Below are 14,266 nucleotides of genomic sequence, written 5' to 3'. Positions count from 1 at the left end.
GTTTGATGAGCAATCGACGGCAGGCGCGCACGCGGGAAGATGTTATCTCATGCGCTGTCCGTGCGGCGGAGACAGACGGCCGGCTAGTTTAATCTCCGCTTCAGCCGCGTTCGTCGCCAGCGCTCGCGAGCTTTTACCCGCGGCTAGAATGCGCGTGGTGATGTTATTAATTTGGACTTTATATGGAAAATTACGGCGACGGCAAAAATCCGCCGAGAGTGTCCATATAATTTCTATCGCAAGGGTCAATGTACGGGGCTGATTTTGCCCCCCCCCCCCCCCCCTTAGGTGATTAGGGGGGCTGCCCCCCCCCCTCCCCTGTGCGCACGCCTATGCTCCTGGGATGATTTTTTCCATGACATTTGCAATGAATCGAAATATTTCTAGCCTTCATAAGAGCCCCATAGTAATACTCAGGTGCTTGAATGTTAATGCAATATGCTTTTGTATTGCACTTCAGGATGTAAAATTCGCTGCTCCAAAGTGCTCCCAGATGCAAAATTATCTGCTACAAAGTGCTCCAAGATGAAAATTTTGCTGCTCCAAAGTCCTCGAAAACAGAAATTTTGCTGCTCCAAAAATTGCTCCAAATGAGAAGTCCTCGGTAGCATCACTGTATTTATAAACACACGACCGGGCTAAGAGTTCACTTGCGTGTTATTGAAGTAAGTAGAAAATAACTTTTGAAGTTCCCCATTGACGGCATTGGGGAACTTCATTGCGGAAACTGCCGTATAAACAAACAGAAAGATAGCCGTCGGTGAGTAACATAAAGAATTATTTTCTTAAAAAAAAATGTAATGATAGAACTTGCCATGTAAGAACTAGTAATTTGCTTTCGTTTGAGGTATAAAGCTGATTTTTAATTGTAGCACCAGGTGGTGTAAATTGCATCTCAATGTGGACAAAAATGAAGATTTTCTGAAATTCATGATATTTTTTCATATGATTTGCAAACTTCAGTGGACCAAAATATTTTTAAAGGGGTACTGACACAAAAATTTTGGCTTCGTGTTTTTTTGCTGCAATGTGTTGCTGGAGGCCTGTTAATCATAACACAGCATATCTTTTGCTGCAGCGCGCGACATAATTAATTACAGGCTCCTCATTACCGACCAGTCTCAGTTTTGGTTTGAGAGAGCTCCAAAAACTACAAGCCGCCGGATGCAACTATCACCACTTAGCATGTGCGACGCTCGACCACGTCAGCACACAGAAATGTGATGCACTTCTGCGCAGTTCGCAGCCCAGACAGCACAAAGAAATCAAGAGGCCCTTTTGAACAGGAAACAGGAAAGAAGTGTCGCCAAACGCAAAACTTCCAACGTGTGCGTTTTGGCCACACACTTGCGAGCAGCCACCGATAAGTAGTCTGCTGCCGCAAGCATGGCAAAAGAGAAATGGCGACTATGATGTCATCATAGCTTGTATCGGCTGCAGCGTGGCGACGTCGGGGAACTAGGGGGCTTGCCTTTGAGTCGCTTTCAACGGTGTCAATATCGTGAAGTGCGTCGTATAGCGCTGGATCGCGTACGCGAACCTCTAAATTTATCTGAAATACCTTCCAAGCCATATTCGCTGTTAATATTGTAACAGCGCCTCTGGAGCGAGAAAGATTGCAAGAGTACGATTTCACTGTATCTTACAAGACCGGCCGGCGCCATGCCGATGCTGGCTGCCTTTCAAGACTACCTCTAAAATCCACAGACTGCGAGGCAGAAAACTTCGATCGTTACCTCTCTTCCCTTGATCCTGCTTTTCCCGATGTGGACGTGTTCAAGGCTGAACAGCTGAAGGACCCAAAGTTGCAGCCATACTTTTCTGCCGCTCAAGATTCTCAGATAGCGCGTCAGTTCTGTGTTCGCAATGGAATGCTATATAAGAAGAATTACTCTGCAACTGGGCCTTTACTGCTGTTAGTGGTACCGGAAAGCCTCCGTTCTTCTATATTACGTGCCATGCATGATGACCCCACTTCCGGCCACTTGGGATCAGCGCGGACTCCGTATAGAGCTAAAGAGCGTTTTTATTGGCCGCGAATGCATCAGACTACCGAGCAGTATGTCGCCAGCTGCACGAGGTGTCAGCGTCACAAGCGTCCCACGAAAGCTCCCGCCGGTCAACTCCAGCCTGTGCCGCCTGCGTGCTCGCCTTTTGAGCAAGTGGGAATTGATCTTCTAGGTCCTTTCCCACGTTCCTCCACCGGTAACCGCTGGATAGTCGTGTGCATCGATTACCTCACTCGGTACTGCGAGACGGCCGCCATCCCCTCTGCGACTGCTGCTGCCGTCTCTTTATTCTTGTTACATTCCGTCATTCTCTGGCACGGACCGCCCCGAGTGATAATCAGCGACCGTGGACGCCAGTTCACTGCAGATGTTGTCAAGGGATTGCTACGCTTATGTGCTTCTACTTTTCGACATTCAACACCCTACCATCCTCAAACAAACGGACTTACCGAGCGTGCGAACCGGACCCTTACGAACGTGATTTCACTGTACGTGGCATCTAATCATAAGAACTGGGACGAGATTTTGCCGTTTATAACATACGCGTTCAACACAGCAAGACAGGAAACGACATGCTATAGCCCATTCTTCCTTCTATACGCGCGCCCACCTCGTTATACTTTGGACACTATCCTTCCTTTGACCACCGCTGATAACCTATCAGTAGCTGAGACTCTCTGTCGTGCTGAGGAAGCTCGTCGACTAGCGCGACTCTGCACGCTAGCCTCCCAGACCACGTCAAAGGCCAGATACGACAGTAAGCACCTCCCTGTGAGCTATGTCCCTGGCGATTTTGTGTGGTTGTGAACCCCAGTATGGAAGCGCGGTCTATGCACCAAGTTCTTGGCGCACTATGCTGGCCCGTTTGTCATCATCGACCGCTTGAGTGAGGTAAACTATACGATAGCGCGCCTCACACCCAGCGGCCGACGTTCTCCAAGAAAGAACTCAAGTTACGCACGTCGCCCGGCTAAAGCCATGTACGCAACGAGAGGACACCTGACTCGCCCGGCGGGCTTCGTCTGCGCGAGGAGAAGTGTAACGGCGCCTCTGGAGCGAGAAAGAGGAGTGGTAGGAGAAGACGACAACGAGGACTTTGTTGCTGCTTCCGTAGCCTCACCTCATCCAGTGCTCTGCCGCTGAGCGTTCTCAATAAACGCCTCCTGACTCGTAACAATATTTTGCAGGTGATATACGCATGCTCACGGTAATTGATCGCGCAAGCTATCTCGGCCGTGAAATTTTGTGTCAGTACCCCTTTAAGGCAAAATGTATCTTCTGTAGAGTAAGTATTGATTACTCAGATATCCATACATAGCACAATATTAGAAAAGAAAAAAAAATGCAAACATATAAAAGATTTTGGCAAGATTTCAAGAGGCATATATTGCAGAAAAATTGCGGTTATATTATTGAGCTTCGAACACCTTACCCAAATGCCTTTGCTTAATATGTAAACCAAATTTGGTATTGAAACGAGAATCGGTACTCTCAGAATAAATTTTCTGACAAACATCACTCAGACGGCATTTTGTGAAATTCGGAAGGCTCTCACATGACCAAAAATTTTTTTGTCTCCGAAATATTCTAGCAATTCACTGTTTTCAATGCAACAAATCAGCACGATTTTTTTCTAATACATTTGAGATGGTTGCCAAAATGGCTGGAACGTTTGGCATTGAATGACCCAGGAGTGAGTGTAAATGTGGTTAACCACCTTCATTTTGGCATTTCCAACGATTTTTTAATATAAAAAGCAGGTAGAATAAGTTTTCTGAACGCTCGTCGTCACGTGAAGTCCCTTTACCGCCTCGCAAGCGCGGTGCCTCTTGTACCTCTCAGACTCGTCGGCAGGTGCTGCTAGGCCCTCACCTAACTTTCATGCTGCCGCTCATGATCATCGGATCATACATCAAGCCTTCGGAAGGCGGCGCCACTGTTCTGCTCAGTACAAATGAAGAGATATCTGCACGTTTTAATTAGAAAAGATTATAATTTAAAAAGTGTACTGCATTTCAACACCAATGTAGAGACGATAAACCGTAGACACCAGTAAAAAGTCACGTGATGGGAATCATATGTATCTTCACTTCCTTGCCACATGGGGTGCCACAAGTCGTTTTTCGCGACTTTAGTGAAGAAATAAAAATATAAGTACGTGTTTAATGAGAAAAACGGGGTTCGTTTTAGCCGATACTATAGACAATCTTTCCATTAGCTGGGTTATCTCAATTCGTGTTCTGAGTGGTTGTCTGTCCCTTTAAGATGTGGAGTTATTTAGATGCTAAACTTTGGAAAGTAACAGAAATATTGGAAAGTGAAATATTGGAAAGTGACAGAAATATTATTTATTTACAAAGAAAGCGTCTGATCGGAGTGTCTGCTGAAATTTTAAGATTGGTGTTTATTGCACATCCTCCCCAAGAGCCTCACTTCATTGCTGCAAATAATGAGACATACTGCAGCTTAATTTTTGTTTCTAGAAGTATTTAGTATTCTGGTGTTTTACTTAGGGAACGCTGCAATTTCTGTTAGATGTTTTCTACTTCCATTTGCACCTAGCATTCTGCTTGAGTTACCAGTTCAGTTGTTTTTACCGTAAGATCCCGAGCAAGTGCCCCCTTCCCATTTCCAGGAGGTTTGAAATATGCACTATATCCCCTCCCATCATTGTTTTTCAACCTTTTCTCCTCTACAGAATCCTGCAGCAGTGATTCCTAGGAATCCAAGTTCTGAGAGTCTTTAGATATGTGCATGATTTCTTAGTGCTTTTACAGTGTGGTGCCTCGGGGTTGCTTCTGAGTTGTCACAAATTGTCGTTACATTTGAAGAACGCCTTCACCCCTTGTCATAACACGTGAAACTTCACACAAGGATTCTCTCCGTTTTGGTAAAAAAAGTAAATGCTTGCGTATTCAATTAAGCATTTCATTTGAAGCACAGATGTGCATTCTTCTTAGAGGCTCTTCCACCGCTATCTTGAATTTTTGGTCCTTGACCGAGCAAGGGTTCCCCCTTCAAATCTTGTCCAATTATCTTTCACCGCAGGGGAGGGGTGCTTGCTCGGGATTTTATGGTGGTTACAAGTTCTTACTTTAACAGTTCATCAAGGAGTTACTGATCCAACTGTTCAACAACACAGGAGCTTCTAGAGAGGTGTGTGCAGTGGAACGAAGACATCGGAGAGTGGCAGCTGAAGTGCATCGCGTACACGGGAAATAACATGTGCAAGCAGAGTTCTCCTGATGTTGGCAATCTTCATGAGGTCAGTGTCCCCTCTTGAATGGTATTCGTAACGTGTATGGCGTTGGTGCCTTAAAAATATTAAAAATCCTTGAACAGGAGGTGTCGCTAGAGCCAACGTTTCGACAAGTAGTTTTGTCTTCGTCAAGGCAGCAACAATTGGTGCCTTAGTGTGATCCAGATAATCGTGTAAATAAAGCAGTGACGGAAATGGGTAACTCCCAGCTGTTTCACTACAAACCCATTGGTATTGCAGTGATATGCTTAGTTGAAGTGATGTGCCATTGTTAACCATTATGCTCAAATGATCAATGCGAAGTATATTCCACTCATTTGACGCTATCCCAAAGTGAGGACTTCCACACTAGCCTCCATGTCACCTTCAGACAATATACTGTCAATTTTCCCTGATTGCTACGTTCACCAATAGTTTACCTGGGTCATGTTGGGCTTACCACCAACCGCCACTGTAGTAACTTCTGTGTGTTAGAAACTGCGGAGCACATTTCAATAAATTTTCCGGGTTACCAAGACGAGAGAACATGTTATTTTGGACTCTTCTTCTCGAGAATCACTAGATCTGGGAAGGATACCAGGTTGTATTCCTTCTTCTTTAAAGCACATTTGTGCTTTTAGTTTTCTTTTGGCGTTTCTTGAAGGCATTAGCTTAATTAATTGACAAGTTGTAGCTCGTTTACATAAAAGCCATCACCTTTGTCTCACCCGTACACACAGTGCCAACAAAGACGGAAGTTCAGGAAAAATAGTGCTGAAGAGTCGTTGAACAAGAAATGTTTCTGGAGTAGATGAGTGTTTTCTTTACAAATTCCCACATTGTGCTAATTTCGTGTATTTTTTTTTTCTTTCTGTACCATGATGGCCTTTCTTGTAAAGGAAGTTTGCAGTTTTATGATCATAGTGCCAGTAAACTCATCTGTAATAATACATCTGTAAATGAATCTGTAGTAATAGTCAAGATTAGATTTGTCAGACTCCCTAGGGACCGCAAAATCGTCTGGGAAAACAAAAACAAATGTATGCCTCTTTACTGCCCTCAAGGGCTCAAATCGCCACATCTATAGATAGCTCTCAGTGCCTGCCAGTGCACTTATTTAGGTGTCTCAGTGCTCGTACTGTGACAGGAGATGGTGGGTGCACACGTGTATAATTCAGGAGAGCATTATGCCCTGCAACAGTGGTCGGCCGCTTCCCATTCGTGGCACGCTTCACTGCAATACATTGTGTTTGTTTGACCCTGTAACACCTCTGGATTGTGGAGAAGCTGATGGTTTGGGGACTAGCAGGTCATGCTCAGGAGCTAGCATATTGGGGCATGAGGGTGCTGGTTCAAGGGTGCTGGTTTGAGACTGCACAATAATCAGCATATTGGCAATGTTAGCTACAGCTAATGCTGTTTTGGTCCTGCAATCATGGTACAATGTTCAATAAATTGCATGGTGAAGTGTTTCAGCATTTGAAATTCTGACTTCCCCGTACATTGGCTCTGTGGAATGCGTGGCCATTCCATGAAGCTGTCCAAATTATTAGGCGTTTCCAAAAAATTGTGCACCTGGAAGATCACTTGTTTGCTACATGCATGTATACATACGAGAAGTGTGTACATATTACAGTACTTCTCTTAAAAACAATATTCCAACAATCTGGTAGTGCTGAGAGCAGTACCTCGCTGTCTTTTTTCAAAAGCACAGCTGTTTTTGTGCTTGCATGTTACTACAGAAATCTGATCTGGACATCTCACATGTGTACTTGAGCTACTCTCCGGATGGGCTGCAGATGCCTGGCCGACACCGGTCGGGTAGAAAGTCGGCTAGACCGAAAACCTCTCGTCCAAAATCCTCTCGCAGGCAAGTTCAGCTATCCTTTTCTTGGCAGGTGGCTGTAGTCGTTGCGCGTTGCACACAAGTTTTGCTCAATCTGCCTTTGAGTGTTATTTCCATGTTTCCTTTGTACTAATGTATAATGTTTACTTCAACAAGTAGCAGCAGTCTGTGTTGCCATTGTCTGGTTCGTGGAATTTTTCATTTCGTTTTATGAACGGCTATGTTGTAATATGATTATGAATGTTTTTCTCAGCATTTCTGAGAAGAAATATAAAGTTTTGTGAAATTCAGAGGATACCGAGATTGGGGAGTTTGCAACATTTTTTTTCTTTCTTTTTGCAGGGATCACTGTGGAGTTGCTTCGGGAAGCCTCTCCCAAGTTTAGCTCCAATGGGCACGTCGTTTTATATTCCTGCTTGACTCATGCTTGGGCAAGTGCAGTGTCACTTTGCACTTATTGTGTTTTTGGCGCGTATTCTACCAGCTGCCATACCAGAGGAAAAATTACGGTGCACATTAGTAAATGTTCCAAATAGAGACTGCTGCGCAACACAAAACACAGAAAGAAAAGGGTACTGCTTGTCCTTTCTTTGTGTGTTTTGTCACATTTCGCTGCTTTAGCTTTGACTGATAACCATGTCCAATGCTTAGCATGAATGTGGGCTTTTATAGCCTCACATATAAGTACATACTATTCCCTATGGAATGTCGGAGGTATAGACAGGAATACCCGCGTTGGTGGCTTAATCTTTTGATGGTTCGACAATGCGAGTTAGAAAAGCCCTTGTGTTGCACAAATCATGTCTGTGAGTGAAAAAAAAATTTTTCAAAAAGATTTCTATTGCAGCCAACTTTTCATTGGCTGCTTTAGTGGGTCAGTGGCTATGGCACACTCATGCTGAGCAATAAGGTTGCAGGTTTGATTTCTGGCTACAGTGGTTGCATTCTAGTGGAAATACATTGCAGAATTCCCAGTGTGCTGTATGCTTAGTGCGCTTTTAAATACCGCACTTGGTCAAAATTGTCAAAATTAATGTGGAGCCCTCCACTATGACCATATGAGCTTTATGACGTTAAATCCGACAATGTAATTTGGTATTAATTCAGTACCTTTGTGCTGGTGACTAAATTGAGTGTGGCCATTCATTGTAACAAGAGTGCTGTATAGGCTAGGTAGACACCTGGCACTGCTGTTCTTATATACACCTCTGATATTCTGTGTGGGGTAGTACATGTACTCAATGCACGAGTATGAAAGGGAGAACAAGACTTCAGTGTAATGGAGTCCTGCATTGAAATAACGAGAAATATCTGTAGGTGGCACATTACACAGCAAACAGCAGTAACGGAGACTTGAACTACTATCACACTTTCAAGCGTTCAATCTTTTATGTTGTTGCAGTGTGTGCAAATGCCTAAGCTCTATAGTGCCATTATTGATGCTAAGCTTTCACTGCTACACGCATATCATGCAATGGCATTGTCTAGTAGTAGCATTTCATTACATCGCATTTTTCATGCTTTTCTAAGCGAAGGCCTATTTCCAATTGTGATGGGAGGCATGAGCCAAGAAGTGTGTGCTCTACTTGTACTACAGTCATGCCAGTGTGAAACCAAAATGATAGGCCAAATGAAACATATATTCTTGCTTACTTGAACTTTTCAGTGCACAATCGTGGTTAAACCAAGCCTTAAAGCTAAGAGTCTCCCTTTTCGTGATATTAAAGCCAGCTTTCCTGCAATGCATTTTGCTTAACTAATGGTGGCATGGTCTTATCTGCAAACAGCTCGTACAAGCAAAGTTTGGTTGCCTTCATCATCATCAGCCTATTCTATGTCTACTGTAGGACGAAGGCCTCTGCCAATGATCTCCATTTCACCTTGTCTTGTGCGAGCTGATTCTATTTTGTGCGTGCGAACTTCTTAGTTTCATCACCCCACCTAAGTACACAGAAAGTGTAGGCATAACTCTCATGATTTAAATATGCGTAAGAGACAAGTGCCAGCATGTGAAGCTAGAAATTTGTCTTCATTTGAACTATGACAGGTGCTGCCATCACTTGGGTGAACGTGCAATGCAGAGAATTTTTTGAAAAGTGTCTGTCACACCATTTTCACACATGCTGGTTAAATCTACGGTGGGACAGAAGCCTGCTGCTTTGTCTTCTCTAAAGGAAGAAAAATGTTATCTACCAGAGAGCAGCATGAAGCTTGAAAGAAAACTAATAGTGCAGACCACTTATAACGTAACCGCATATAGTGCAGGACCGGTTATAATGCGGTCTTTTTCGACTCCCGTTTACCCTCCCATAGAACCGCATGTATACGCATACCGCTTATTGTGCAGTCCCCCAAGATGAAATGCCGTTTATAATGCGGTTGCAAGAAAATATTTCTGACAAACGCGGTAGCGAGTGCGGTTCTCAAAGGAGGTACGCCGCTGGGGAGGGTGCGACGAGGTCGTTACGAAGGGCGAGGGCACGCACAGTGAACGAACGAGGGGCGGAGGGAGGAAAAAGACCGCGGCAGCGCTGTGCGGGCTCGCCGAGTGGGGAAGGATGGTGGTTGCCTAGGCGACGGTGTAGCCTTTGCACCGGCGGCGGCAAGGCCGCAAGGCTCCGCGGCCGCTTGCCGGCAGCGCGTTACGCGTGGAACATACGATCGCGTCCTCATCAAGTGCGCTTTAAAGTAAGTTTCCTGTCGGGAAAAGCGTCGTCGTTATCGCACTTGCTACAGATATCGCGTTTGCTACCTCGTCTGCAAATTGAAAAGTTTTGCGGCTTCATGGCGCGAGCTGCCTTTTCTGCCAGTGCGCGGACTTAAACGAGCTTGGCGGGCTTTTGTCGCCGTTGATCTCCCAGCCGCGAACATAAACCGCACAAACATCGTATCATGCGCGCTGTTCTTGGGTTAGTGCTTGAGTGTGATCTTTTCGACGTCCGATCTTCATGTTGTCTTGGAGAAACTTCCCACGACAACATGCTGAACCGCACGCTAAGCCTAATCAGCGTTGGTTGCTTTTCGGTAGCGGTCGCGGGCGATGAACGCTGCGGTTTGGTGCGTAATCAACGAAACTTTTTGCGATGACTGCACTTGAAGGGAAGAGAATCATATCGTTAATGAAAACGAGGGCATGGTTGGCACATGCAACTCTCGAATGGTGGTTCCAGATTCGATTGCAATGTCTTGGACATCGCGTGCGCGCCCGTGAAATCGAACGATCGGTACCGCTCAGCACGTGAAATTTCGGTCGCGATTCGACATGGTTTCTGTGTAATGCGCATACCTCGAGGTGGCCTGAAACGTAGTCGGCGAATTTCCGCGATGGCACTTTGTTTTGTTTGCTTTTTCCCCCAGTGTGCATTTCGTTGGCAATGCGGGTCTTTGGCGGTTAATTTTTGAACATTCGGAGATTTAAGTGGTTGTAAGCGCCCCAAATCGCATATGTCGATTATTGGACACGCGAGGCTACATGCTCAACACGTTTTCCGCAAGTGCAGCCTTTGTAGAAGGTTGCTTTGGTTATAGTGCGGTACCGCTTATAGTGTGGATATTCGCGACTCCGGCGACTTACGTTATAAGCGCTCTATACTTATGGGTTTCTTGGAAGGATAGCTTCGCAGTTAAAGAAAAACGCGGAAGGTCCAGCGCATTGCTGGAACCTAAATGACAAGCAGCTTGTTTGATTTAGCAAGGTAGAAGCAGGGGTGGATGACATGAGCACAGCTCTGTAGCTGTCTGTGTTGCAAAAGCGAAGGCAATGTGCGATGCTTGCCGAAGGAAGAATGTCAGAAAAATAGAGGTGTGTGCACTGAGAAATATCGCACGTATTTACGTGCAATTGATGCTGAATTCATACCCATTGCATCACAATAGCACTTATTCTGGGGGATTGGCCAAGAAAGGACACATACACCTAGTAATCCCCCATAATCCCCCACAGAAATTCCCAGTAATCCAAGGTGTTGCCTACTACACAGGATGGTAGCTAGGTGGCAGCAAGTAGTCTGTCCGGGCGCATAACTCTGTGATCGGAGTGTATGTGCGTATATAGAAGTATATGATGATGATGAAATAAACTTTTAATTTGCCGAAACAGTGCTCCCGAGCTTGTAAGCTTGGGGTCACCCTAGGCGGGAGGGTTTCTCAGTCCTGGAATCCTCTGGCCGCGATCGCCTCATATACATATACATATACTTATTTATTCGAATCTAAGCCGATGTTTTTTTCGAAAAAACGATGTGCGAAAGTGGGGGGTCGGCTTAGGTTCGAGTACAATGATTTAAGTTTTTCTTTTTTCTCGACTTGCGAATTTCGGGGGTCGGCTTAGAATCGGGGCCGGCCTGGATTCGAGTAAATACGGTAGTATTCATATACAAGTATATATGAATACTGTACTCAGTGCGGAAACGATGACGAATGCCAAACCCCAGGGAAAATGGTAAAAATAGCCTCGCATCCAAGTCTAGAAACCCTTATTAGCTTTTTTTTTTTTTGGAGCTTTGCGGTACAGATCAGATTGACAGTAATATTTCTTTTTCGTGAAACTTCCCCGTGTTGTGAATTTCTGCGGAACTGATTTGGCATAGCCAGCTTGTCTTCTCATGTAGATGTTTTGTTTTGACATGATGGTATGTGTAATTCTCAATCTAAGTAGCTAACTTTACGTGACATTTTCAGTGTGTGACATCTATGTAATCCCCATGCATTATCAATCCTTTAAGTGCAGCACTTGAACAAACTGAGAATCCGTCTTGGGATTCCACCTTGCTTAGCTTCATGCGTCACAATGTGGACTTTGTGAAATAATTTATTCAACAATACAGGGCAAAGTGCAATTAACTGATTGACTAATGTATGTATTGTGAGAAGGAACAAAAAGACTGTTTTGTGTTATGATATAGATTGAGCAGTGTTCATATTTATTTATATTTATCCATTTATTAAGGTTTGTACATATTTTCTGTATTATGTGCTAATGTTATGTGTCGGCGTAGTTATGAATTTTCTACAAGCTTGATGTGATTGGTTTGGGCAGCACTAGAAGCAGCCTTTTTGTGACTCATTTTATATGTGCCACTGCTGGGGAGATATGCTGTTTCCATCTTGGTGATGATGGCCATGGAGGTAAGGTTTCAGGGTTCAGTTCATTAGTTCAGGGTGTTCCAGTTGAGTTGTTTGAAGATGATCACGATTAGATTTGAGAAATGGTGGTACATCGTGTTGTCATCGTCACTTTAACTGTAATTGTGTGCTTCATAGTGATTCCTGAATGCATTAGTTAAGCAACTTATTGGCTTAAGTGTACAGATTAAGATGTTATATGGCATAGAGTGAACTCTTTCACTTGAAAGCTGTATTCATGCTTACAGTACACTGTTACCTTACATCTTCTTGCACATCTGACAGTTCCTGGTGTTGAACTTCACCAAATGAAGAAAAAGTCACCAATCATATTTGATGCTGTGCTGATGATGACTTTGGTTAGCTGCGTGGCGTCCAACACAAGAAAATCTTTATGTCAGTCATCACACTGCTAACTAAATATGTGGCATTACGAACATGCCTTTTCATGTACCCTTATGTGTGCTGGAGACACCTGTGATAAAATTTTAACGCCATAGCGTTAGAGATCGTTTTGCAGAAATTCGGGTGTCGGCGTTCAAAAATTCGAGATAGATGCAAATCACTAATAAAAAAAAGTCTCCGGTCAGAGTGAGAATCAAACCGAGGCCTTGTGCGTGGCAAGCAGGTGTTCTACCACGGAGCCACTCCAGTGCTTGAAACTGCTTCGTAAAAACACACTATAAGAATTTCATGTAGCAGGAGGAGTCTCCTTAACGCATGTAATATTGCGTGGCAGAATCGTAGGATTGCACCAGGCGTCGAAACACGTAAAATGCGCAACGAGTCGGTGGTTTAACACCCATTACAAAGTGTGCAGGTGCGGGTGGCACCTTACGGATGCGAAGTGAGTACTTCGTCAATTTTCAAAGGGAAGAATTATGGCATAGTGGGCACTTTGCAACTGTACTTACTGTAGGCATTCTAGGATAGTTTGCAACGGCCAATGTAACAGACGCAAGTGTTCCTTTCCTTGCGGCACGGTTGAAGGCAATATGCATGGGGATTACGCCATTGCATTCTACGCTTGAAGGCAAAGCTCAAGCATCCTCCAAGTTTCATTGTTTGTGAAAAAAAATTGTTTCAGTGTATATGCTCTCTAAAAATGTTCGTGAAGCAGCGAAATAAATTGCTGAGATGTTTTACTGTGTGCTAATTGCGACAATGGAATATTCAACAAAAGTTTCATACCATTTTTGTCCTATTATTTATTTTATTGTTATGCAGTTCTATGTATATTTTACTATGTTTTTATCGGAAGCTATTTATATTTCGCAAATAAATTCATTCTTAAACCTGTTTTCGAGATAATTTTATCATGCACCACAGCATGCAAATTTTTTGTGGTATTAAGATTGGCAAGGACTCTTCCAGGTGAGCTAAGCTTTTGTGAGTTTTCGATTCTTGCTATAGACCTTTCCTTCAAGGGCTCCCATAATTTTCTCTAGACAGTACAGCAGTTACCTAGTACAAAGCATGTGTATTTTGCACCAGTACAGAACAGTCCAATCGGGAAGTGCTCTTTAGTCCCTATGAAAAACTCCCTAGAGACAGTGACCAGGGTTGCCTGCCTACAAAGGCATTAAAACTATTGCTCCAACTTAGAGGAGCTGCTTCAGCAACTAGACCACTGACCTCCACTTCACATCTGTTAAAAAAAAAGTTATTCCGAGCTCGGATGCTCAATTTGAAATTGAGCCCGATTTCATGACCTTTAATGCGTGTGAGCGTTTGTGCTAGAGCTGGGCCTATGCGCCAGGAACGGTAGGCTATGCACGCAGACGACTGGAACAGGAAAGTGTTGATTTGAGCTTGGACGGCTAAGAGTTGTAGTGAAACAACACGGCAGATATGGATCGGTGAAGGAACGACACATCCTTGCTGCTCTTCCGTGTCTGTTGCGTCGCATTTGCAAAGGCTCTGCGACCAGACAAACTAGGCATGTCATCAAGATTTGAAAGTGGAGCTGGCCTTGGCCACTCAGGAGTGTGGTCATGTGAATGTACAGTGCTCACGAATTGAAACGTGACATCAGATTTTCTTGTGTAA

General features: G+C 44.2%; 1 protein-coding gene across 1 annotated transcript in view; it reads left to right on the top strand.

Moving 5' to 3' along the window:
* Positions 1–11,288, top strand: part of LOC119382824 (kinesin-like protein KIF3A) — a 33,441-nt gene extending 22,153 nt beyond the window's left edge. Inside the window, exons 14-16 of the mRNA XM_037650690.2 lie at positions 5,152–5,274; positions 6,990–7,117; positions 7,436–11,288. Coding sequence (XP_037506618.1) covers positions 5,152–5,274; positions 6,990–7,117; positions 7,436–7,478 — 294 coding nt within the window. The 3' untranslated portion in view covers positions 7,479–11,288. The remainder of the gene's footprint in view (positions 1–5,151; positions 5,275–6,989; positions 7,118–7,435) is intronic.
* Positions 11,289–14,266: the final 2,978 nt, after the last annotated feature.

This window comes from Rhipicephalus sanguineus, chromosome 2 (assembly GCF_013339695.2).
Source record: "Rhipicephalus sanguineus isolate Rsan-2018 chromosome 2, BIME_Rsan_1.4, whole genome shotgun sequence".
Lineage (NCBI taxonomy): Eukaryota > Metazoa > Arthropoda > Arachnida > Ixodida > Ixodidae > Rhipicephalus > Rhipicephalus sanguineus.
Note: the sequence above shows the minus strand (reverse complement) of the source record. Positions and strands in the feature narration are given on the sequence as shown.